Source organism: Alosa alosa, chromosome 6, assembly GCF_017589495.1.
Source record: "Alosa alosa isolate M-15738 ecotype Scorff River chromosome 6, AALO_Geno_1.1, whole genome shotgun sequence".
NCBI classification, from domain to species: Eukaryota; Metazoa; Chordata; class Actinopteri; order Clupeiformes; family Clupeidae; genus Alosa; species Alosa alosa.
The window spans coordinates 9,345,070-9,371,407 of NC_063194.1; the positions used below are offsets into that span (position 1 = coordinate 9,345,070).

At 41.6% G+C, this 26,338-nt stretch overlaps 2 protein-coding genes across 8 annotated transcripts in view; one reads left to right on the forward strand and one right to left on the reverse strand.

Annotated features, from left to right (window-relative positions):
• Positions 1-12,918, reverse strand: nr2c2 (nuclear receptor subfamily 2, group C, member 2). Its single transcript, XM_048245039.1, has 15 exons — positions 12,670-12,918; positions 11,146-11,255; positions 10,688-10,783; positions 10,064-10,264; positions 7,178-7,283; positions 6,802-6,981; positions 6,511-6,658; positions 6,110-6,200; positions 5,680-5,810; positions 5,348-5,522; positions 4,284-4,405; positions 3,987-4,126; positions 3,128-3,265; positions 2,348-2,453; positions 1-2,182 (listed from the first exon to the last, which is right to left on the reverse strand). Exons 2-15 carry the CDS (start codon positions 11,203-11,205, stop codon positions 2,008-2,010), a joined length of 1,869 nt encoding a protein of 622 aa, XP_048100996.1. The 5' UTR covers positions 11,206-11,255; positions 12,670-12,918; the 3' UTR covers positions 1-2,007.
• LOC125295682 overlaps positions 11,779-26,338 on the forward strand; it is a 16,793-nt gene continuing 2,233 nt past the window's right edge. Inside the window, exons 1-4 of one of the 7 annotated variants that reach the window (XR_007193686.1) lie at positions 20,180-20,215; positions 22,059-24,764; positions 25,010-25,983; positions 26,100-26,255. Coding sequence is in view for 6 of the 7 variants with exons in the window: in XM_048245041.1 (XP_048100998.1) it covers positions 25,000-25,983; positions 26,100-26,255 (1,140 nt within the window). In the remaining variant the exon portion in view is untranslated. Of the gene's footprint in view, positions 12,285-20,179; positions 20,216-20,965; positions 21,038-22,058; positions 25,984-26,099; positions 26,256-26,338 lie in introns of those variants that run through there. The other 6 variants (XM_048245046.1, XM_048245043.1, XM_048245044.1 and 3 more) reach the window with 6 other exon arrangements.

Consider the following 26,338-nt stretch of genomic DNA (forward strand, 5'->3'; position numbering starts at 1 on the left):
TGCATTTATGTCATTTAATTACAGAGGCGATCTTAGTGGAGCACACATTTGACCACGTTTCACAGCATTTCATAAAATGCATAAGCTAGTCCATGCATCGCAATGCACTATTTACAAACTAAAAACAACACTGCTCATTGTCAGACAGCCTGATAATGTGGCATATAAAAGCTCCAGATTAACAAAAACATGCATTCATATTTAGGAAATTACATAAAAAGCACATTTCACAGAACAATCTATTCATAAACAGTCTTAAACAGATCTTTAACCCCAAAGATTAAAGTAATATTCAATGTACAACTCATATTCAAATTAAGACATATTTTAAGTTTTTTGTTTAGCCATACATAATCTTTCTTCTCCTATAAATTATTAAACAAGTTTTGTGTTCACAGGTCCACCTCGAACATAAGTGCACACAGCTGTACTTATAGTACACTTTTGATTGGGCTACATCAGACTGCTAGGACATGGGATGCCAAAGCTAGATATCAGTTCTGAATCCTCCTCAGTCAGCAGGCTTTCATGACCACATAAAATGTGCTGACATGCAGAAAGGACTGAGTGATGACTTATGGCCACTAATTTGGATCTGGCAGAGAAGGGTAACAAAAAGCTCTTCAGGAGGAGGAGAACCCCTCCAGGAAACAACAAGAGATGATGCCTGAGGGGAAATAATGGCAACATTTGTAAACATCTAAGAGCTGCAACATATTCAGAGATAAAAAAAACCGAAAGAAGTTTCTCTCTTGCTCACTTACACACACACAGACACACACACACACAGACAGACTGAGGATATGAACACCACAAGAGACAAAATGAAATCTAACAGAAGATTGACTACATGATTGTCATGACAACAGAGAACTGAGGCTATGTGGACGTTAGGCTCTCACCCATGGAAAATGAGGAGCCAGTCCTCCACATTTATGGAACTATCTGCCTTGCTGATCATGTGTATCTATGGTGGCTCAGGGTAATCACATTCAGACCTCTGGTGTTACTGACCACGACTCATTCACATGAATTCCTTATGATGGACTTTGAAAGCCACATCAAATGAGAGGGCTATCTCGGTTTCAACTTTTTTAAAGTTGTCAGGGAAAGTAAGGGGGCTACTGCAACAACAGGCTTCTATGTGGTAATATGAATAGGCTTATGGTGATTCATTATTGTACAAACTAAAATGGCTTCAGAGTTTGAGAAAAAAATTACTGTATGGAATCGAACATTATCTGAGAAGTAACTGCGAGCTGTACCTGACTAAAAGACAGACAGCTGCATAGACCCACCCACATTATATTCAGCAGAGCCAGCAACAAAGACATTTGATGATCAGTTTATCTAAACAGACCAAGTCCAAGAAGACGTCTTGTGAAGACATTCATTGAGACTCCGATTATCCACACAGAGGGATTGTTCATGTGTTACAGGGTCTCAGTTGGCTGACCGTGCGCAGAGTAGCAGGCAGAAGGCAAGAGGATATCCTCAACAAGCCAGACGTAAAAAAAGGCATATGTGCAGGGGAAAAAAACACAAACAAAAGGCTTCCATGAATGTCTTCTATAAATGCTTGGGATGTAAGTGCTTATTCTACGAAGCGTAGAAAACGAATCGCTGGCATCAGCTGCGGCCCAGACTCGAGCCGCGAGAGTCCCAGAGAGAGAGCAGAGCGCTGCGCTCCTGGAACACGACGCTCCGGGACATGAAACGAAGTGTGACGCATCTCTCTGAGTGAACATTCAGGCCGAGCGTCAGGGCTTTGAACAAACGCCTCAAAATGGCCTACTGAGATTAAAGCATGATTACCGTAAAAATTTCATAATGTGTTTACATTAAACATAAAATTCATCCACCAAAAAAGAAAAAAAGGGAATATGTACTGTATTAGGGTCACTGTTTGGAATGAGGGAGAGCATGGTTTGTGGGACTGAAGCACTTTAAGGCCAAAAGGGCAGTGGGTTCAGAGTGAGGTCCCGTGTGACCTGGGGGTCACGAGGGTCACGCGCTGGAGCCCGTGATCTGGCTGTTGTAGTCGGCGGTCTCCATCTTGAGGATGTAGGGGATGATGCTGTCGATGGGCACGTTGCCAATCAGCCCTGTAAAGAAGAGCTCCTCCGTGATGCTGGAACTCATGAGCCGCAGAGCAGGGAGGCGCATCAGGATTCGAGCCAACCTGCACACACACACACAGACACGCACGCACGCACGTGCACACACACACACACACACACACACACACACACAGTTAAGACAAAAAGGTGAACATTCCGTTTTAGAGGCTGACTTATTTGACTGATATTCACAGCTTCAAGTGGCACATCACATTCAGGTACAGTACCTGTATGTGTCCTCTGGGTAGGTCTTCTGCACATAGTCCTGCAGCTCCATCTGAGCTTTCTCCTGAAACTTCTCTATCTGGCTGTTGTTACTCAAGCCGGGGTGGTCTGTGAGATAGATCATGAACCATATGAGTCAACTGAAGGATGATGGGACCAAAGCTAAATTACTCTTCAGTTTAACCTCATCTTGCTGAATTTGCAATGGGTTAAGATTAATGACTACATCTTTAAAATCCCAACTACATATCTACTGAAGTTATTGTTTCAGTTTGAGAATATAAAAAAAGAATGACAGCCTTGCTAATGCTCTGGAGGGGTTTAAATAGTTAAGTGCAGGTTATAAAACGGATAGTTCCGGTCCTTGATTATGATTGGTTGAATCGCGTTCGATGCTGTTGTATATTTTCCAGATATAGCACGGCTGAGACCGCATTTCGTTCTATATTAATGCGTTTAGAATGCACAGTTAATGGTTACAATTTAAAGTTGCTGAGCAACAATTCCGATAAGAATCTACTAGGGGTGGAACTATTCTATGGGGACTCTGCGGAAGAATGGACATTTGTAGATGAAATAGCGTTTAAATTTCATGATTATTTGTTTATTTTGTATCAATTTTTAATGTCCTATATGTGGTAGCCGTTTTATAAAAGCAATAAGCCCCTTGAGGCCGTTCTATATTGGGAATATTCGCTTCGCTCGCTATAACACCCCTCAGCTGTGCTATATTCACGATATAGAATGGCCTCTCGGGGCTTATTGCTTAAGTATAAACTCACCTGGACTGAAGAGCACGATGGCTTTGAGGTAGGCGTACTCATAGCCATCCGTCTCCAGCTTGCCCATGCTGTTGCAGAACTCCTGCAGCTTCCAGATGTGCTCCATCACCAGCTTGATGCGGTCGCTAGACAGCTTCTCTGAAGAAGACCAAACAAGGGTCAATAACAGGCACAACACAGAGCGAAAGGATTATGAACCAGAATCATTATTGGTATGTACATTATATGTATGTCTACGTCTGATATTCATGATGTTTCTTTACTATTATTTTATATCTTTTATTTTATATTCTTATATTTCTTTAACCGTGCTCTGTGTTCCTCCATGTATGACATGACTTTGTTTCTGAGTATCTATATGTCCTTGGAGGGGGGATCGAATGTTTCTGTGTCTGCATCTGCCGTCAAAGGAGTCACTAGTAATCTTTGCATTCTCTGCGTCAATTAGTCTTGAATTTCCCCTTGGGGATCAATAAAGTATCTATCTATCTATCTATCTATCTATCTATCTATCTATCTATCTAGACAAATGCCTAATTAGCATCATCATTATAGCACTGATTAGGTTCTTTTTTTTTTAAACTATATTTTGTTGGGCTTTTTGCCTTTATTATGACAGGACAATGAAGAGGAGAAAGAGATGGAGTGGGATCGGGAAATGACCCGGGTCAGACTCAAACCTGGGTCCCTGTGGGCACTTGGGCCCATATGTGGTACGGGCCCTGTAGCCAGTTGCCCCCTATCCTTGTAATTCTGCTGACTCAGTGAGGTCTATGGAAGTTGGGCCCAGTGATCAAAACTCTCTCCCGTCAATTTACACCACTGGACCTACAAGTGGCACAGTATACTGCCGACTTACCATCCTGGATGCTGGTCTGTAGGTGGTTGACGATTGCTGCCAGGATGGTGGAGAGATTCATGACCTGTGAGCACTGTGCCAGTCCCAACGTAAAGAGCTCATTCCAACACGCCCGTACCAGCGCCGTGTGACACTCCTGTCTGCAGCACACACACACACAGATTTACAGATCAAAACTCACAGGCAGAGCAGAGGGTATGACTCTGAGAATGTCTGTACATGCCTGACTATCTAGTACCCAAACAACTTTCTTTACACACAAACCCACACACACACAGTCAGTGTCGGAGCTCTCACCCAAGAGCGAGAAATGTTGGTATGGAGCGTGCCCAGTGCATAGAGAGGAAAAGCAGGCGGGACGCAGACTCACAGATGTAGTGAACATTCAGATACTCTGGCATTGGACTGGGCATCGTCAACTAGAGAGACAGACAAAGGGGAACACAATGATCAGTTTCAGTCTATTTATATATTTACATTTCAGCTAATTAAGTTTTTTTTTATTGATAATAAATTATTGAGCAGTGTTCAAATTTGATTGCATCTCTATATCTAGATTTTACAACAGCTTTGTGAAAAAGCCTCATGCCTACGGTTGAATCACAGATTCGATATCTGCTACCACTGCCACTAACACTTGTGCCATTTTGTTTAAATCACGATTATTTTGATCAATACTGAGTGATCAATACTTAAACTGAAAAACAAATGTACAAATGTGCAAATGCTGTTTAAAATAATTCTACAATTGCCACTGTAAAGTGAAGGGGTGCTATAAATTCATAACTAAAGACAAAACAAGAAAATGGCTGCAACACAGAATATAGCAAAATAATTGATGTGTTGCCATTATGTTGTTTTCATAATTGTATAGAAAAGAGTACCGAAGCCATGACGTAGCGTTGTCAAGGCAGCAATTTCACTGGATCTAAACAAACCAATTTAATAATAGTGGTGACCATAGCGGTGGCTTTCTTGCGGTTAAAATCCTTAAATTCATGGACGTGTCTTGGCTTTATTTTTGGGGCAAAAAACGTCACTCTTAACAGCCAGTCAGCATTTGATAAGGCTTAAAATATTAGCTGGGATTTTGTTTCTTACTATTACACCTGGCAGGGAATTGTGCTGTGTGGCTAAGCTGCTGCTGAGCAGGTAAAACACATTTAAACGGCTATAGCCTACATTTGAAAAACAATGTATGAGAAAGACACGATGTCACATGTATATGCTGTCGATGACACTTCAAAAGTTTGTTTAGATCCAGTGACGCTGCATGGAAGCGCAACGTCACACTTCGATACTCTATCGAAGACTGTTTGGAGTCTTAATTGGAGACTGGTCATCATTTATGTTTCTCCCACCTTGAAGCTGACGTGGGTGTCTGTGAGCAGGGGCCCCTCCACTTCAATGATGGGCGTCACCTGGTCCCTACTGATCACCTGAATGGTGGCTCCGCCCACACAATCCGCCTCCCCCAGGCTCTGCCCTCCTCCGACCTCACTGGGGTTCAGAGCTTTAGCCAGCGTGTCAAAGGCACTGCCAACACACACACACAAAAAATACACATTAACACTCACACACACACATTTCAGGCTATGCGTCAACACTTTATCTATGTTTACACACACACACACACACAATAAATGCACATTACTCAACGCTTTAATGTATGTTTCATCCTGTACACACACACCGTGTGATTTCAGTAGACTGATCCTCTTGCGGTGAATCGGCAGAATCTCCATTGTTGAGTGATTCGTTCAGGTTTGCAAGTGATGTCACAACATTGGCGAGCGTTCCCAGGTCACCCTGATTGGACTCTCCCTGTCGAGATTGAAAAGTGGGGAAAAATGAAACTCTGGCTTTGTTGTATTTTAAGACAAACACTGTGTGGCAACTGATTACTTATTTTAAGTTACATTTTGGGCCTTTCCGCCTTTACTCAATTAGGACAGTGAAGAGATGACAGAAAATGAGTGCGAGAGAGATGGGAAGTGCGTTTTGGGAATGACCTCAAGCCGGATTAGAACCTGCGCTCCTGTGGGCAATGAGCCCGTTCGTGGTGCGGTACACTACGGTACGCTACAGCTCCCCCCAACTGATTGAGTTTTCCTCCAGTGTACCTTGGTGTCAGTAGCCAGGAGTAGCGTGCCATCAGCCTGAATGAGAGGCTGCTGGATGTTCACCAGCATACCGGGGTCCAGCAGACCTGAACTACAAGGAAAACCAACAGGTAAAATCAGCAAATCAGCAAATCAAAACACACACACACACATTTTTGTTGTGGCATTGTGCGTGCGTGTGGCTCGATGGTGTTTTATGCCCCCAATGTCGTCTTCCAGGGCAGTGCTGCCACCGCTGACTTAAAGGCACCTAATCCTAAACCTAACCCTAACCCTAACCCATGCCTAATCCTAGTGACTTCCAGGCAGCGCTGCCTTAAAGACAACGTTGGGGGCATAAAACACCAAGAAACGTGTGTGTGTGTGTGTGTGTGTGTTTAAGTACGTATAAGTGTAAGTACCGTGCGCCATCCTTATCAGTGATGAAGGTTGGCGTGGCGATGAGTGGACTCCGCAGATCTTTGCGGATGTAGATCTTCTCTGTGGAGGCAGCGCAGTTGGCCGGCTTTTCTCTCGGAAGATCCACTGGCTTCCTCTCACTCTGCACGGCTGCGCGTGCGCACACACACACACACACACACACACACACACACACACACACACACACACACACACACACCAAGTATGAGACGCTATGTATTCTGTGTGGCCATTCTTACAGGTGCATGTGTCTCTGTGTGTGCAAGACTCACACTCCATTTTCATGCCCATCTCCAGGCACTTCCTGAGACGGCAGAATTGACAGCGGTTTCGGTGGTGCTTGTTGACTATGCAGTCCTGGTTGCTGCGGCAACTGTAGGTTAGGTTCTTACGGACGCTCCGCTTGAAGAAACCCTTACAGCCCTCACAGCTGACTGCCCCATAATGCCTCCCCACACACACACACACACACACACACACACACACACACACACACACACACAGTGTCAGTGAAAAAAATGACAAAACAGACAAACAAACACAAGCATCCTTTGAGTGTGCTGTCTGTACATGTGTATATTTATGCTGCTTGTATATATGTGTGTGTGCGTGTGTGTGTGTTGCTCACATCTTAAGGATAGAGTGTACCTGAGGCCTTGTCTCCACAGACCACACAGTACTCCACAGGCTGCGGCCGGCCCATGTCTCCTGCCTTTCCCAGCAGCCTCTCCACTGACACGGCATCTGCCACTATCTGCACAGGAAAGGTCAGGCCCACAAAGTAATTGGATTCAGACAGTGACATATATACAGTACATAAATGCAGTAGCCTGAAAAGTTGTGGGTTCAATTCCCAGCTTCCACCGCTATGCCCTTTAGCAAGACACTTAAAGGTTGTATCAGCGATAGCGGGGTCACTTCTGTTGATGTTCAAACAAAACAGAGAGCTAGCTTGCTACTCCCTCCCCCTCCCTCCCGTGCAATTAAAACTCTCCTAAAATCTCGTTGTTTATTGGTTGATACACTTTATTTTGCCTTCGAGTGGGTTGCCAACCCTTGTTGATTGCAATTGTTTTTGTGTACAGATCTCAGAGCCTAAGCTGCCTACAGAGACGCATTTTTTTGACAGCCTGCTTATGGGGCAGACAGCTAGCGGATCGTTAGGAAAGATTTGATGAAGTTAGTTGGGCCTTTTTGGGCCTGAAATCGCTAATACAACTTTTAACCCCAAGTTGCTGCGGGGATAATAATATAATTGACATACGTAAGTCGCTTTGGATAGAAGTGTCTGCTAAAAGAATAAGGGCTCTATTTTGGGGATCTAAAACACATGGTCACTGGCGAATAGCGTAAATACATTTAGGGGTTTGTCCAGTCCACATTCGGGGTGGTTTTGTTATCAAAAGTTGTGCGCCTGACGCAAAAAGGCGGCTCTTATGTTTCTTAATCAGTCATGGGTGTGTTTTGGGCGTAACATCCTTTAAACCAATAAGAATGACATCTGTCATACCCTTTAACAGCAAGCAGCACAACTTCAAACAGCGCAGGGTATTTTGAAAGTCAGCGGTGCATTTGAAGGAATCTGCTTACACGTGAGACCGTATGGAACAGGTATTCCACTAAACCATGCTTTACTAAAACCTAGCAGAGTATAACCTATATGCATGTGCAGGGCTCTGCAGTGCGCCCATTTCACTCGCACATGCAAGTAAAAATGATGGCGTGCGAGTGCAAAAAATATTTAGGCGCACTGGTGCGAATGACTTCTAACCATGTCAATGTTTGTCTACAAAATACACTGCAACATCGAGAAACATGTGCAAACCATAGAATCACGTCGCGAATGCAGCATAAAAACTACACCTCCCATCAACGTTAGCAATTTCTCGTTGTGACTCGCTAGTAGTCGCTTCTATCAAATCCAAGAGCGCGCAGAAAAAGTGGAAAGTTAGACTAGCCAGCCAAGATGCAAAGATTGAAAAAATTAGTTCTTCTATCCACCGAATTCATCGGATTTAGGAGGAACAGGATGAGATTCTGAGAATGCAGTGAGAGAAGAAAAGGTAACCTAACATGCCTTTTATCCCAGTTGACGTATTGGCTGCAATATGCAAAATATAGCTGTAGCGAACAGGCACAAAAGTAGCCTCCCGTAATACTCCCATTTTGTTCAAAGGTAGAACGCTACTGACAACTCCAGGCTTCCACGCATGTTTGTTTGTTTACACCGAATACAAGCTGAAGTGCAAAACGAAAGTAGGCCTAACGTTTGCCTACTGCCCCCATCAATGCAGATATTTAAAAAAAAAAAAAAAAAAGGATAAAAAAAAAATATATATCCTTGATGGCCTATGTTGGGTTTTGTGGAAGAGAAAATTGACTGTTTTAGTAGTAGTATTAGGCAATATGCAGTCAGATAGGTCACCATGGGCATATTTGGATTAGCTACAGATGGATTCACAAATAAATAAATTAGCCTACATTTGGCAGGATACTTGATATACAGGCTAAATGCAAATATGGCAATATTATTTTACATTAACAAAATGTAGGAAAATAGAACAGACTGAAAATAAAGTAGGCACCAAAGTAGGAAAATAAAGATTAAAATCCTGTTTCCTGTAGCCTAAATGTTGTCAGTCATTTTTAATATTCGCAATTGGTGCACTGGCATGTTTAACTGTTAGCTGCAGTGTAATGTTAGATTATGTGTAAGTTAAGTACAGAAGTGACTGTGCGCCCAAATTTTTGTCTGTGCTCCTAAGTTTTTTAACTTGGGCGCACAAGTGCTCCTGGAAAAAAATGTTAGTGTAGAGCCCTGATGTGCACTTTTATTTTAACTCATAGGCAAGAGTTAAAATAGGCAAGAGTTAACTCAAGTGAAACTAACTTCACCGTGGTGTCATAGTCAACGACAAAACAGTTCTACACAGTTAATTGCTTTCACTATTGACTGACAATGGGTTAACATCGAAAACATAGCCTGAAAAAAGCAACATTTACCCCAGTAATGTTCGAATGACCTAAAACCTAAGGACATCTATCCTGCAGACATCTTGTGACAGTGCGTATTCAGCTATGCTTCTAATGTGAATTTCGCTATAGACCAGGTTTTTCTTGGTCAGTGGCGTAATGCTTTTTAGATGGTGTAAGATAGCGATTTTTAGATAATGCGCTAGACCACACCTTAGGTCGTTAATTGCCACACCCCTGGGCGCATTGTTTAATAAAAGAGAAGCGCATGGCGAAAAATTTGAGTGTTAGATAGGAATACTCTTTGCATCGTGATAAGAATACGCTACACGCTGCGTTTCTGAGCATCAAAATAGGGCCCTAAATGTAAACTTCTATCTATTTTGGATAGGTAATGATCCAGGAATCAATTCATGAATACCAGCTCAGTGATGAAAACAAAATTACTTAGTTCACACTCTGAGTGTGGTTGAGGCAATAGTTGTACTGGGTAAAGTGGTTACATTTGTTTCTATGGTTGTTATGGGCAGTTGCTATGATGACCACAACCAGAGGCTGTACCTGTATTCTGCCAGGCATCAGGCTGTCTGCAGTGGTAAAGATGAGCTGTTTAGCGTTCTGGCTCTCCGGCGATGCCAGGATGACTTTACTGGCCCCAGTGCCATCAGGCGATGCCAGGATAAATTGCTGCTTGGGGTTGCATGTAGGGTCCACAGTGGTCACTATCTGGATCTTCTGACCTGTCTGCTGGTCAGTCACAATCTGTCGGAGGAACAAAAAGAGAGGGAGATCAAGACTGACTGCATTCATTAAATTAAATCAAACACATGATCACCTTCAATGTTGTCAAGAGTGCAAAAACATGTATTTTAAAAATAAAAATGTTGCCCCAAACTGAATGCACTAGGGTTTATTTGATGGTTATAATTATGTATAGAGTGTATGAGTGTACCTGAAATTGTCCATGCATCCTGGTGGGTGTGCAATGCTGTGCACTGACCATAATGTGAGATAACTCAATGAGTTGAAATGAGCTGACATGTGTTTGAGTGTGTAGGTATGTGTGTGTGTGTGTGTGTGTGTGTGTGAATACCTGTATGCGTTGAGGTGTACTGACCATAATGTGAGATGAATTTATGAACTCCATAAATTGAAATGAGCTGATGTAAGGGTGTGTGTGTGTACCTGTATACGTTGAGGTGTACTGACTATAGAGTCAGTGGAGATGATCTGGATCCGTTGTGGGGAGTCACTCATAACGGAGGAATCTGAAGGAGACGTCTGTACCCACACACACACACACACATCTTTACTGTAACTAAAAACATCCCAGCAGTGCAACAACAAAAAAATACCACACACACACACACACTACCAATGGCTAAATGTGTAAATGTGCACAATTTGAACATCTTGAAAGGTCAAGCATCGTGTTTCCATGGCTACCAAAGACTGAATCAGCTATGAAACATATAGCTCTATTACACAGGGACACCATCATATTATTACGTGCATTGTTATTACAACCACAGAGAGCTGAGATACCCACAGCTCACATAGCTTCATAGCAGAACCATGACCAACAAATACCTACACACAATTAGAAACACTCATGTAACACACACACACACACACACACTGACCTCAGCAACCTGATCAGTGGCCACTATCTGCTGAGTGAGCACCTCCATGTTGGTTGTCATGGTGATGTAGTGTCATGAGTTGTGTGGGAGTGGCGTGATTCCAGCCACATCTGTGAGATGGACACATACAGTAGGTGGGAATGATAAGCATGTGGTTGAGATACAGTGCATATTTACACAGCAAACATCAATGGTGTGAGGACACTTAAGTAGTTGAGGGTTTCTGACAGACTAAGAGTCAGTTTTATGAGTCAGTTTCCTGAGCTTTCCTAAACGTTCAACCAGTGAGATGGCATCAGATCTGAACTCTATTAAGTGCTGAAGACATGACTAGCCTGATAAGACTGCCTCAGCTGTATGTCACCACTCTGGATGCACTGTAAGGGTCGCAATGATTTTGTATGCTTCATCTACGACCAAATTGTAAAGACAAAACTTGCTTTGAAGGGAACACAACTGTTCAGTAAACGCGATGTTTTAGAAAAAAGAAAACGAAGACGTTTAATACTGTTGACATGCTGTTCTAGAAACACATGAGAGGTTTGTTTCTGCAAAACGACAGGGCAACGCCCACTAACAGGGCACAAGGTCACACTGAAAAAAAAAAAAAAAAAAACCTGACAACATTCTCCAACTATCTTGGGAGGCAGGCCAAATGTCAAATGTTAAAGTCATTTAATATTCATCTGACAGACATGATTTTAAAAAGAAATAAGCTAACGATAGAGTTGCGTGAAGGACTAACATTTAATTTGCAGCTGAGCCTACAACTATGTATCTTGAATATACACCTGTGCAACATTCGTTATATTTGCAATTGCATTTAACACTGCACTGATTACATTAATTATTGATTAACGGGGGACATTTTTGATAGGGTGAATTGAAGTCAATCCGGGGCGTCGAAAGACAGCCGCGAAGAAAAAACACGGAACAAAATGGAGAATTTGGCTATGAGCCAGCGATACCTTAGGCAGCCATTAAACAATGCAAGTAAAATTAATTTTATCCGATTCGATCGGCGTGATTTATAACGTTTCACTCCATTAATGAGCTGACACACACACGGCTATGTGTTCGACTCGCTCTTAATGCATTCGCTTCTCACTAAACCAGCCCCTTTCCCCGAGATGGCAAAGGTAAAAGGGTCGGGTTCATTTGCGCGAAGGCTAGGCTAGCCTATTAGCCGTTAAGCTAATAAGTAGCGTTGAAGGCAGCTTTTTGTTGCACATGTGGTTCCTAGCATATATTTGTCAGTAGCAAGTCATGACACGAACGAACTGCTTGTGTTTACGGTGAGGAAAACAGCGAAGGCCCTTTGATAACTACATTGACGCTGTTGTCGAAAATCTGAGGCATTCTGACAGCAGTCCTAGACATCCTTCTCCAGTCTGAGTTTTCCGGGCTATCCATGTCTCACAAGAATAGCAATGTAGCCTGCTAGCACAAGTAATAATCCTCGTTTTTCTTGCTAACACAATTCGGTTACAAAAGAGCTCTGCTGCAAGTCGATAAACATCTTACCTGTAAGATTAAACAACGTAGATTTTGGAAGTCGGGTTAATGAAAAGTATTTGTTTATGTTTTTCATCTGTGAAAGGTCATAGTTCGTGACCCCGTTCCGCAAGCGTGCTGGGACGTTTTTTTCTTCTTCCTCCCTCTCGTTGCGCGCTCCTATCCCCTTTTTCTCGATCCTCGTGCACATACAGTACAGCAGTGGAGCCAGGGCTGCTCGAGTCAGACAGCGCTGACGTCAGTCTAGTCTGCTCAGTCTACCTTTGAGAACTAGATGTACCGCATATCGGTACAACATATGACCGCCGCTCAGTCTTGTACATCCATTCCGCGAAAATAAATCATATTAATGAATTTGTCTCCATCTTCTACTCCATCCCCCACTCTTGAAACGTTTGTGTATACTTGTTTGGAATGTGTGTTTTGCACACATTCCGCACACAAAGTTGCCTACTGGCGCTGCAAAGGTGAATAGATTTGTAGCACTTGCCAAAAAAATTGTAGCATTGTTATAAAACCTTTAAAATCTCTAAACAATCACAAGTAGGGCAGTCCATCCATTGCAACTGGACTGATGAAAGGTACACCTGTAGGCTACATTGTATTTGGGAAAAGCAGAAGGTAGCAGCATAATGTATTTATTTATTTATTATTAAACAAAACAATCCCTGTCAGTTCCATGCAGTTTTCAACAGCTATCAAGAAGAGAGGTCATGTCATGGATTTTTGTGAATGTTTCTTCTTCTACATATTCATAACTTTAGTCATCTAGTTCATATGACATTCAGCTTTATTGTCAATGCACAAATTAAATACCAGTAGTCTAAAACAAAATGCCGTTTTACCCAGTGGTGCAAATAACTGACATGTCCAAAAGGGCCTTCATGAAATGCGTTGCGAGACTGTTCATACACATTTTAAAGCAACACCAAAGAACTTTCCCTCTGTCGCACGCACACTATTTGTTTATCCAGCACCGGCTTTGCAAATAACAATGTCCACAGACAAGGTAGAATATTTTGCATGACTTATAAAAGTACGATGTATTGCGACATCAGATGCAAGTCAAATTTGTAGTTTCTTATGTCTCATTCCATCGAACTACAGATCCGCTACCCGATCTGGCAAACGTACATAGTGCGGTTATAGCCGATAGAGGGCCGCGAAGCGAATGCAGAATTGCTGTTCACCCTGTTACGAGTTGATGAACCACTGAAACGATTTTGGAAACATTATTTTAAGGTACAAAAAACTCTTTGGTGTTGCTTTAACGGGCCAAGCTGAAGAGCTACTGTCCGTTATTGTTTGTGCAAATAATATGCTGATTTATGTTCCCTTGCATTTTGCAACTATGAGGTCCATGGTTAGTGTGGCTTTCGCCAGACCAAGCTCAATCCTTTGATTTTCACCCAGCCTAGTCCATGGTAGTCGCCCGATAGAAATACTATTGTTTAATTTTGCGATTGAGATATCCACGCACTGGCGCCCCCCCTGCGACGTGTTCGCCCCCCGGGTTCAGGGCTATTCTAAATACAAAAATGCATAGAGGGACAAACCCCTGGCTGTTAACAAACTATAAGCTATATAAGGTATGCCTACAACACAAATTGTCACTAGGCTATGCTGGCGACCCAAAGAAAATCTACTTTGGGAACCAATGGCTTACAGTATCAAGCGGACTTAAGCTGGGTTAAAAAGTTAGTAGTTTTGCATATCAGTAGTAGGCTAGGCTAATACATTCACGTAGCTGTGTGAATCACGGAAAGGGTGAATGAAGTGGACACTTCTAAATGGAACCCAACTCACTGTACAGTAGCTCGAAGTCTGTGGCTAAAGCAGCCATAATTAAAGCGTTATCATTGTTTAGATACTTCACACACACGTGTTTTTAATCGCATAGACTCCAACTACCAAGCTGGAATCAAAGCACATCGACTCCCCTCTCACACCCTAAACACGCACTTCGAACCAACAAAAAGCGCCTCAGTATCACGGTAGCCATAGGCAAAACTGTATCTGACCAGTGTAACGTTGGTACTAAATCATCCATCGCAAAGAATGATTTTTGTAGCACGTGCAACAAATATGTGTAGGTACAGCCCTGCCCTGAATACATCTCAAAGTGTGCTCTAAAACATCTGGTTTAAATGTACATTACAGGCTGACGCATTTTTGGAGATGTAGATCTACAGGTGCCTTAATAAATCTACGTTGCGGCGAGTGAATAATGCACAAATGATTCACTTTGACGAATTTATGTAGTTTCAGTTACTTTACTTTGAGCCATGCTCTTCCTTACTTGAATCACCTTTGAAAATAGAGGATTGAAGTAGCCTATATGGATGTTTGGGAATGAACGTTGACTCATATGCTTTATCTGAGCCATATTTCCATTAGAAAACCATCACGTAGCAGCTAACTCACTTAGCTCCTGTTAGTAGCCTAGGTTATGGTCATAAGCAAATGAGATGACAGTCGAAAGATACAATTAGTGCTGTTATCAATTTGCTTGGTAGCCTATAAACGCATTTATGGTTTTCTACAAATACATCAATAATCAAATCGGCCTCAATCACTCAACCATGCTAACGGTAACATTAACATTATTTTACCTGCTATTGATAGGATTAACGTAGCCTACCTGCAGTAAAAACAAGCATGTCTGATAAACATTCTCAGATTTATTTTGGCTTCAAGAGAAAATGGGAATTACATGTCATGCAGAAAGCATCCTACCCTTATTAGACGTTCTCTGCGGTAAACTACTGTACAGTCTTGTCCTTGTAGGAAGCGTAGTGTCTAGTGGACAAACGACTATGTGACGCCAATACTGGAAATGCAGCCAAATTATTATTATGATGAATATTTGGTTTTCCTTTAATCCTGCTGAATTTGTAATTATGTATCGGCCGTTCTAATTGTGAATACTGATGGTATACGTGTCTGGGTGTGTGCGTGCGTGTGTATATGTGTGCACCACCATCTACAGGCCAATGAGTGTACAGTCACTAAATGTACACATAACTTAATTTTTTTAGACCCTCCCCATGGATGAAATTCTACGAAACTTGGCATACCCCCAGAGAATGTCAGGTTTATCATACACATAAAATTTGGTGCAGTTCTGAACATATTAACTGAAGAGAGGGGCGATTAAAGCAGAATGATATTGCATTGCATTTTCATTTTTTACCGGGGTGGGGGGGTGCAAATCACAAATGAGTGATTATGGGCTAGGTTGATGTGGGCCCTTGAGACCAACATACCATAAACATTTATTCATCCTCTGTGCCACGGTTCAGGTATTATTTAGGAAAAACTGCATTTTTTGGGTTTCGGGGGGCCCAGCGTGGAGGGGGAGTGGCCCCTGGGGACCAAACGAAATTTTTCCGTAAAAGTCTAGTGGGGCTACATACCCACCAAATTTCATGTGCCCTGGTGGTTCGGTGTCCCGGGTATCGTTGACCAAAAATTCAGGAAGTAGATGACGGAAAAAAAACAAAAAAAAACGTTGACAATCCCTATATGACCGCTTCGCTAGCGGCGGTCATAATAAAAAGCGAGATGTACACTTATAAGTAAACGTAATGTTACTTTGATTAAAGCCACTGAAAGTATCTGTAATATATGGTTCATAAATTATGACTTTTCCCATTTTAATTGCTTTTCTACAAAAATGGTTTACTAGTCATCAGGATTTAAGGAAATCTTCCTTAGGCTTCTTAAAATCACTGACGTGTTTTGGCTTTATTTTTATTTTTTTTGGCAAAAACTTAACTCTCAACACTCTTAACAGCCGCCAGTCTTTGAGAAGACGTGAAATATCCACTGGAATTTTGTTTCTTTCTATTACACCTGCCAGGGAATCCGTGTTTAAATATAGATAGATCAATAGATAGATTGATCCCCAAGGGGAAATTCAAGGTCTCAGTAGCATACAGACATCACACACAACATAACACTTACAGTATAAAAAATTATATATATATATAACACTGAACAATAAAGACAGTAGAAGATAAAAAAAAACTACTAAATCAAATATCCACATAACGTGCTTAAGGATGAATACGCATGAGGCGCTTGCAGTGACAGGGCAGGGACTGAGTCTGTAATTCTGTATGCATGGTAAGGTGCTCTATGAGAGTGTCAAGTAAGTGCAAATAAGTAAGTCCAACAGTGCAACAGTGCAAGAAAGTCTAGAGATCAGCATAAAATAAATATGGACATATAAGAGAATAATGTAGACATAGTAATAAAAAAACTATAGCAGTGCAAGAATAGGTTGAAGTAATAGGGTTACAGCCATTGGTCAAATATTAAGTATTATGTACTAAGTAAGGCCACAATCCAGGCTGTGGGAGGGATGGAGGGGTTGTGCATATGTGCTAATATAGCCTGTAAACAGTGTAGCAGTAAAACAGTAGGCCAGTGGACAGTCAGTACACAAACATGGAGAAGGTGGAGAGGCAGAAGTCTATCTCTCCTCTTCCCTTTATAGAAGCATTGAAGAGTTCTATGGCCCTGGGGACAAATTACTTCCTCAGTCTATCAGTTGTGCATGGCAGTGAGTGAAGTCTCCAGCTGATCAAGCTCTTCTGCTTTGTTATAGTGCTGTGGAGTGGATGACAGTCATTGTCCAAGATGTTGATCAGTTTGTTCAGGGTCATTTTATCTGATATTGAAGTGATACACTCCAGTTCAGCTCCCACGACAGAGCCAGGTTTCCTTACCAGCCTGTCTAGCCTGTCTAGTCACCCAGCTTTGTGCTTCCTCCCCAGCATACCACAGCATAGAAGAGGACGCTGGCAACAACAGACTGGTAAAACATCCTGAGGAGCTTGCTGCAGACATTGAAGGACCGCAGCCTCCTCAGGAAGTACAGCCTGCTCTGCCCTTTCTTTTAGAGTGCTTCAGTATTGGCTGACCAGTCCAGTTTATTGTCCAGGTGTAAATCCAGATACTTATTGGGTGTTTACCACCTCCACATTGACCCCATCAATGGAGACTGGTACACTGTAAAAAATAACACTACATCTTACTGCAGTAACACAAGTATACTTTACTTACTATAGGCTGACCTAGTGTTCTTACTAGAGCAACATTAGTAATGTGCCGAACTTGCAACAATGGGGTCTAAAACTTGAGATACACGAGTAAGCTTCACAACTCAGACCTGAGTAAACTGGACTCACGCAGTGCACACACGCACAGTTAGCAGAGGGAGCATTCTGGATTCCACAGCCAACGGTCGGCAGTGTTACGGTGTGGCTGACTTTCGGGATGGGAGTGTAACGCAGCTTCACCAGTGACTTTGCTCTGTCCGGTAAGTTTACAGTATGTATTAATGTGTCAAATGTTTACAGTATAGGTTGAACTAACAGCATTTGTGCAAAACTGTACATTCGGTTTCATTAACAGCTGGGGTAATGTTAAGTTCAACTTGCTAAGTGGCCGATATATGCGCTAGCTGCTAACAGTTTGCAGCTAACTGATAGCAGCTATGCGAGTTAACACTGCCTCAGACCATGCAGAGCAGAAAACAAATATTCTAGGTATTCAAGCCCTTTGATATTTTTGTTATCGAAGTTATGAGGAAGTGGTGGCGCCTGGGGTCTAGAACTAGGCTGTATAAATTTGCCAATAACAGTTGTCTTCATGAGCTCTCTTTAATGAAGTTTAGTTCTAACGTTAGCCATTTCTCATGAGAAACGCCTTGCTAGCATGCTAAGTTGATTCAAAACGTGTACAGATTAAACTGTGTATGGTTTTTACGTCGATATTCCTACTGTATTGATAAAACAATTAGGATAATTGGACTCATAACCTTACTGACTGAGAAAGCCATGGTCTTTTATCTAAAATCTTTCGTTGTGATTTAGCAAGAGGACTTAGGTTGCAGTGTGTGGAATTTGAACGAATGTGCCGTTATTGAGGTGCAAAATGGCGTCATATAATTCCAACGTATGATTGACATTTTAAATTCTATTGTGATAAATGTACTAGGCCTGAAGCAATAGAGAAAATTAAGTTGCCAAATCATAATATTTTTAGCTTAACAGTATTAATTAGGTCTCTGGAGAAATAATTTAAATGAACATTTAATGTGATAAACTTAATCAGCTGTTTTAGTTAAACATGGCCAATAGATGCATATTGATAATAATTTTGCCCTCTTTTTCTTTTTGCAGTTGGAAAACTGAAAATGCAGAGCAATGAACTGGACATGTAAGTTGTGCTTGTTTGGATGTGAAGTCAGAAGTCAGTTGCTCAAACACTACTGATTGAAACATGGAGGTTACACCAGAATACGACCCAAAAAACTGCAGAGGGTGGTGAAAACTGGCCAACGCATCACCGGGTTCCTCACTCCCCTCCATCAAGGCCATCCAGGGCAAGTGATGCTTGCGTAAGGCCCGCAGCATCATCAAAGACTGTTCTCACCTCAACCACAGACTGTTCACCCCACTCCCTCTCTGGAGGCGTTACAGGTCTCCCCTGCACCCAAACCAGCAGGTTCAGAGGAAGCTTCTTCCCCGCGGCTGTCACCCTACTGAAGAGCTCTGCATCCCGGTGACAACCAACCAACTAAGCCCCCGCCCGATGCCTCCTTGCCTGTGCCTGTTGAGGTGTCCACCATGACTATGGAAACCTTGACGGGGACACCCACCCCCGCGACAATTGCCCTATCCCACCCATAGTGTTCTATTTATTTACAAATGTACATACTGTAATTACACTTATACATGGCATTTTCTACTGCTCTTCATACTATTCATCCTGCACATACACGTATTCTTACTACTGTTATAATGTTACTGTTTCTGCACTACAGTACTGTTACCACACTGCACATAGCTGTATACTGTACATATATGTCTATATGGTTCATACCGAATATCCATATTTATTCTGCTAATACATTGCACATATTTATATATAATTTATATTACTCTAAAACCACCTTCTGTAAAACCAACTGTATACTACTGTTTACACCGCATATTTCTTATCCTGTCTATGCACCACCTGTCTTTGTATATCACATTGCATTTTTCTGCTTTTCTTTTCACTTCTAGTTAGATGCAAACTGCATTTTGTTGTCTTTGTACTTGTACTCTGCAAAATGACAATAAAGTTATCTAATCTAATAGTGCCAACTATTTGTGTATATTCTGCAAGTAAACTTTACTGTCCAACATAAAGTACCCTTTACAACTCAAAGTAAGGGTAACTCATTTAACAGTAGTAAATACAACTTCGTTTCAAGTAAGCTTTACTCGAGGGGCATGAAGTAAACTTTTACTAGTTGGAAGTAAGTAACCAGAACTTTAAAGTCTTAAGTAAGGATAACTTCTTCTAAGTAAGCATTACTTGTAGACATCAAGTAAACATAACTTGGAAGAGAAAAGTTTTGTTTACTTAACTTATTTAAGGCAACGAGTTTCCACCCTTTTTTCAAGTAACCATTACTTATTATTTTTTACAGTGTAGCAGAGCGGGCTTAGACCTGCAGAAATCTACCACCATCTCCTTGGTCTTCGCAGTGTTGAAGGTGGTTGAGTTTGCACCATTGCACAAAGTCCTTCACCAGGCTCCTGTACTCCTCCTCTTGCGTGTGTGTGGAGGTTATGGAGTGTGTGTGTGTGCATGTGTCTACTTGCCTGCATGTGTGTGTGTGTGTGTACAGTATGTTCGCTTGTGTGTGTGCCTGCATGTGTGTTTTTATGTGTGTGTGCGTGTTTGTTTGTGTAAGTGTGCGTGCGTATGCTTGTTTGCGTGCCTGTGTGTGCATGCGTGTGTGCATGTGTATGCCTGCATGTCTACTGTGTGTGTATGTATGTGTCTTTATATGTGTGTGTGTGTGTGTGTTTATGCGTGTGTGTGTCCAGGCTCGGACTGATAATCTGTACAACCGGGCAAATGCCGGTGACCTCCGGGATTTTTTTTTTTTTTTAAGTTATTTAGCCTATTTGCGGCCCGTCATGTAGACCTAGGCTTAGCCTATAAATGCAGTTGCATCCATTTGGATTGGGGGGGGACAGGTCAATCATTTTGGCCTCTTCATGACAGGTTCAGTGTGTGTTACACTGTAAAAAATTATTTCCTCTTTTTGTTGTCTCAACTTCTGTTTTTGGGTCAAGTGAACTTTCAACTTAAAAGTGTTCAATACTTTTGTTGAGATAACACAAATATATGTGTTTTCGCTCTGAAATTATAATGCACAGTTGACACAACGGAGTTATTCTTGTCGTCTCAAATTCAAGTTGAAGTTCACCCTTTGGTTCACCACGCTACGTCATTGCACATGCGCAGACCAAGTTAGTTAGTATTCTACAACGAAGGACCGAGCGTGACAAGCTGACTATTGGAATAAGTAAACTTTTTTTACTGTCTGATATTTTAGTATAGTTTGAGTTTTGTCTTTACCAAGCGAAATACAGTGAACTGTCCATTCAAACCTACAGTATAATTTGCAAACCCTTAGTTTCAAAGACGTATGTGATATGTACGTTGTGAATCGTGGGAAAAGAACGAACATTGCACGTTTTACATTGACTAGTAGCTATGTAATGATTATGTGGAGAAATTCTGAACTTGCCTTCAACTAAGTTATGCAAGTAACGAACTAATCCTCTGAAAGTTAGTTAAGGTAGTTAGCACTTTTGTTGAGTAGCTAACGTTAACTGGTTCGACTAGCCTAGCAAGCTCCATGATACCGGCTAGGTCATGAGACAAGACTCCGTTTAAAAACTAAGCATATAATGATGATGGCTATATAGTGAAATGTGTACGGTGAAAGTATGAGCAAAGAGTACAGTTTCGTCGGCATTGAACTATCTTTTAGGACATCTCCATGCTCGCTGAGATAGGTTAAGAAAGTGGAGCAACGTTTGGCAGATCTGTCCAAACATGTTCTGATAAGTAACGTACGTTAGGTCGCGTGAGCCACGTGGCTCCGACCAGAGCCCTAGAGGGATAACTAAATGAAGTGAAACTTGAACGTGAATATAATCAATCATAATATTGAAGTAGTGAACCATTTATATTTTTCGAACTGAACTGAAGTATTCATTAGAAAGTATGAACTGATAGGGACAACAGGCTACCGTGTGTAGTGATGTGTGTGTGCGCACGTGCGCTTGCAATTAAGTAAGGGTTATTATCCGACTGACTTGCTTTGTTTTCTTTCGAATGATGTAGGCCTTAGTACACTACTAGGGAAAGGGCTAACCAATGCATTATGTTTGACATTAAATAGCCTTCCAACATAGGGCATAATCCTTAAATTGCATGACATATCCTGAAATAACAGGCTTATCTGACAACACACCTATGCCATTTGTTTGTATTTTAAGCCATGCTAATGCAGTATTTTTGTCTCTTTCTTTCTTAAGAAACAACTGACCGAAGATTAATTCAGTGGCCTGGCTGATGCATTGGACCTGTACGTTTTGTACTTTTTCCTCAGCAAATCAGCGGAAAGTAATAAGGCATTACAAAGTTAAGCATGGATTCAATGGAACTACTTGCCCCTTTCCCTGCATATACAAAGACTGTCCTTGCACCCTCAAGACCCAAGTAGCTTTAAAAAAACGTTTGGTTGCCCAGCATGCTCGACAAATTGACTCTGAACCTGTAAATGCACAACTGTTATGTGAACTGTGTGATTTCTGTGAACCTTTCAACCTTACAAAATACTTCGTTCATTTAGGAAAGCATGCTAAGAGTAAGGAAACAGTGAATTGTCCTTTTAAACAGTGCTCTTTCAAATCAAATGTATACAACACCTTTAAGGTTCACAAGAGCAGGTATCACCATGCACCTAGTGTAGATGATGTAAGACCTGATATTATTACTTTTGGAAGTGAGGCCCATGCTGTAGTTACTGACCATGCACATTTAGAGGATGATATTGAGTTGGGCTTAGACTCTGATGATGGTGGTGATGAGTATGATGAAGAGGACATTGACGAAACTATTAAGTATAGTCTCACCTCTTTATTCACACAAATGCAGACAGTTTTGCATGTTTCTAAATCTGCAATACAAGATATAGTTGATGAACTTTATCAAATAAGCATTTTGGCACAAAGCTTTACTATAAGGTCAATCAGACCCATATTAGAGCACCATAACTGCAACTGTGATGCCCCTCTTCTTGCTCAGGTGTCTGATATTGTTCAGAAATCAAACCCCTTCAAATTCTTGTCTAGAGAAAATGAACTTGGCACTACTTACAAAAGAGCTAGATTCTACAAAGAAAATTTCACCATAATTGAGCCAGTTGAGTACGTACTAGATGCTGCTCGACAGAGAACCTTTGTGTATGTTCCAATTTTACGTGTTCTTTCAGATTTACTCAACCGAAATGATGTACTTGATAAAGTTCTACAACATCATAGCTCAGGTTCACATACAAGCCAGTATGGATCATTTTATGACAGTTTGAATCGAAAAGAGAATGCATTGCTATCTGGTGAGGAATTTCACATTGCTCTTGGGTTGTTCATTGATGATTTCGAGGTTTGTAACCCCTTAGGTACCGCCAAAAGTGACTACAAGGTTTGTGGTGTGTATTGGGTGCTTATTAATCTACCTTTTCAGTATAGGTCCTCTCTTTCATCTATCTATCTTGCAACCTTGTGTCGTAGGAAAGAAAGACATCAGTACTTTTGGAAATGAGAGGATTCTTGAGCCTCTGATCAAAGACATTGCGCTTCTTGAAAATGATGGACTTTTTGTTCGAAGACTAGGAGCGAGTGTAACTGGCACAATTGTGTATGTTTCCGCTGACAATCTTGGTGCTCATTCACTAGCTGGCTTCCGGGAATCTTTCAGTGGAGGCAAGTTCTGCAGGTTTTGCTTAGCTGATCGTAATGATATACAAGGTTGTCAAGTTAAAAGTGGAAAGTTTACCCTCAGAACTCAAGAGTCCATTGATGAATGTGTGTCTGAACTGCAACAGAATGAACATTTGAAAAGTGTTGATGGTGTAAAGCGAGCTTGTCCATTGGATAGATTATGTTATTTTCAAACTGCAAAAGGATTCCCTCCAGATATCTTGCATGACTTGTTTGAGGGGGTAGTCCGAGAGGAGCTAGCTGTTTGTATAAATGATTTCATTTCATGTAAGTTTTTCACACTGGAAGAATTGAATAACGCAATTCGGACATTTCCTTACAGATTTGTTGACAAACTTAACAGACCTCATAAAATAACCAAGAGTTCTCTTGTCAAAGGGACTATTGGTGGCAACGGCCATGAGAACTGGACTCTGCTTCGGTTGCTACCACTCATAATCGGCCATTTAGTCCCTGAACATAACAAAGCATGGGGCATTCTCTTGGAATTGAAAGACATTGTCGAGATCTTGTGTAGCCCCAAATTTACAGAAGAATCATTGTGCTATTTGGAGTCCAAAATATCAGACCATAGGAGCTTACTCTTGGAGGTTTTTCCTGGCTACAGGTTGAAACCGAAACACCATTTCATAGAACATTATGCACACCTTGTGAGATGCTTCGGCCCTTTAGTTGACTTTTGGACTATCCGGTTTGAAGCAAAACATAGTTACTTCAAGAAGGTTGTGCGAGATGTGAACAATTTCAAGAACATTCTGCTCACTCTATCCACACACCATCAGCTTCTTCTTGCCTACCATCTTAGAATGCCAAGTGTTTTCAAACCTGACTTGGAGGTGGTGAATGTTACAAATATTTCACCAGAACTTTTGGAGTTTTCTGTGAAGACCGCCATTCAACAGAAATACAGCGGAGTGAAGTCTGTTGGTCTTACTTCAAGTGTGACTTTACATGGCACTACATATTCTGAGGGCATGGTTGTATCTGTTGGACATACATGTGGGCTGCCTGACTTTGCTAAAATAGTCAAAATACTGGTTGTGTCACAGAAAGTGTCATTCATTGTCGAACGTTTCACAGCCTGGTATATTGACCACCTCAGATGCTATGAACTGTGCAGGAATGAGACCTCGGACATCTCCATTGTAGACCCTCAGGATCTCCATGATTACACTCCGCTGTCATTATACACCATCCAAGGACATTACATTTCTGCAAAAGCTTTTCTACTTAAGTAAGGTAAGTATTAATTTGTTAAGTCTCCTTTATTGATAAATATTCAGAGCAGTGAACTTGTCGGGATTCACACACAATGCGTTGTCTGTCTTCCATTTGTATTATTTATTCTTTGGTTCTTGTGGGTGTTACACTGATTAACAATATCAGTCATAGTTTTGCCTTTTGATGCATATTGAACATCATTCATGCATGCTTAGTTTTATCTTGAAACCTGTGTGTTTTGTTTCTCTGTGTCATGACTCTAGGAACTATGCTATTTCGTGTAATCCTTGCACCAGATGACATCAGAAGACTTCGAATTGAAAGTGTTCCGGAAACACTTGATGCATTCATCAACATATTGAAGAGGGAACTAAGTTTGGATGCAACGCTGATTGTGCAGTTTGAAGACCCAAATTTCGGAAATGAGTTGTGCAATTTGACCAGCATGTCCGACCTGCCAGAGGAGAGAGCTACTTTGAGGGTTTTCCAGAAGCATGTCCCAGAGCCGTCAAATGCACAAGAGACCTCGAATGATGACCAGCTCTCTGATTCCACACTGGACACTGCTAGTTTGCAATCAACCTCGTCTGGAGATTCAACTCCCAGACGTAGTGGATTTTTACCAGATCCCTTTGTCATCCCAAAGTTCCCCACTGACATAGAGTTGAAACTCAAGCGTGGCAATGATGGATATTTCAGAGATGGCTCTCTCTTAGAAGTGCCTAAATCTATGTCTAGTGACATTCTTGATGGCTTGGCAGAGGCAATATTTGCCATAAAGACCCACCCAACCAATGGAGAGTGTGCCATTGTTGCGAAAGCATTGGTGGACAAATTTCCATGCTTGAAAGAGGCTGGCTCAACATGTGGGTGGTATGCTTGGAAATACAGTATATACTATAAAATGGGGAATTTCAGACAGCAATTGCGTATTGCTGGGTCTGTGGAGCTTTCTGTACATAAAAGGTCAGCATCGGGGGATACTAGAAGACCAAAGAAGGCTATGAGGTCGGAGGTGAATTTTCTGCCTGAACCCCCTCAGAATAGAAGCCTGGAAATGCTTGAACAAGACAGACGCAATTTAGAGAGTGAAATGATGAAAAGGAATGTGGACTGGAAGAAAGTTGATGCCCTTATGGACAGCACCTTTTCTCTGAGGAGAAAGGAAATCATTGGGGAGGAGCCATTGGTCAAGGATCTCAAAGCCAGGTGGTCAGCTTTGTTCACAGAGCGACAGGTCAGTGTTATTTTTACTTTATGTATTATTAAAGTGACTTGTATAACATTCTTCCTTTGATTAGATTCTATTTTATGTTAAAATTGTCTCCACGTTTGTCCTTGGTTTTTATGCAGATTGAAGCAGAATTCAGGCGGATTGTCTCATCGAACCTGAAGCAACCGTTTTTTGACCGCCTAGATGAGTTTGTCCCTAGGTTTCTGCGTCTGTACAGACAGAGACTGCAGAGTGTCAAGGAACTTAAGCCTTTTGTTGAGTCTCTAGATGATGATGTAAGTAATCGTTTCCTTGCTTGTTGACTGTCCTTTTAGGCCAAGTCTGTTTAAGCATCTATTTCAGATTAGTAAGTGCAGGT

Coding starts and splice junctions, on each gene's coding strand:
- nr2c2 (XM_048245039.1), bottom strand. CDS start 11,205: ATGACAACCAACATGGAGGTGCTCACTCAGCAGATAGTGGCCACTGAT. Junction 6,982..7,177: donor CTGTGGAGACAAGGCCTCAG/GTACACTCTATC, acceptor GTGTGTGTGTGG/GGAGGCATTATGGGGCAGTC. Junction 4,127..4,283: donor CCAACATTTCTCGCTCTTGG/GTGAGAGCTCCG, acceptor TGTGTGCTGCAG/ACAGGAGTGTCACACGGCGC.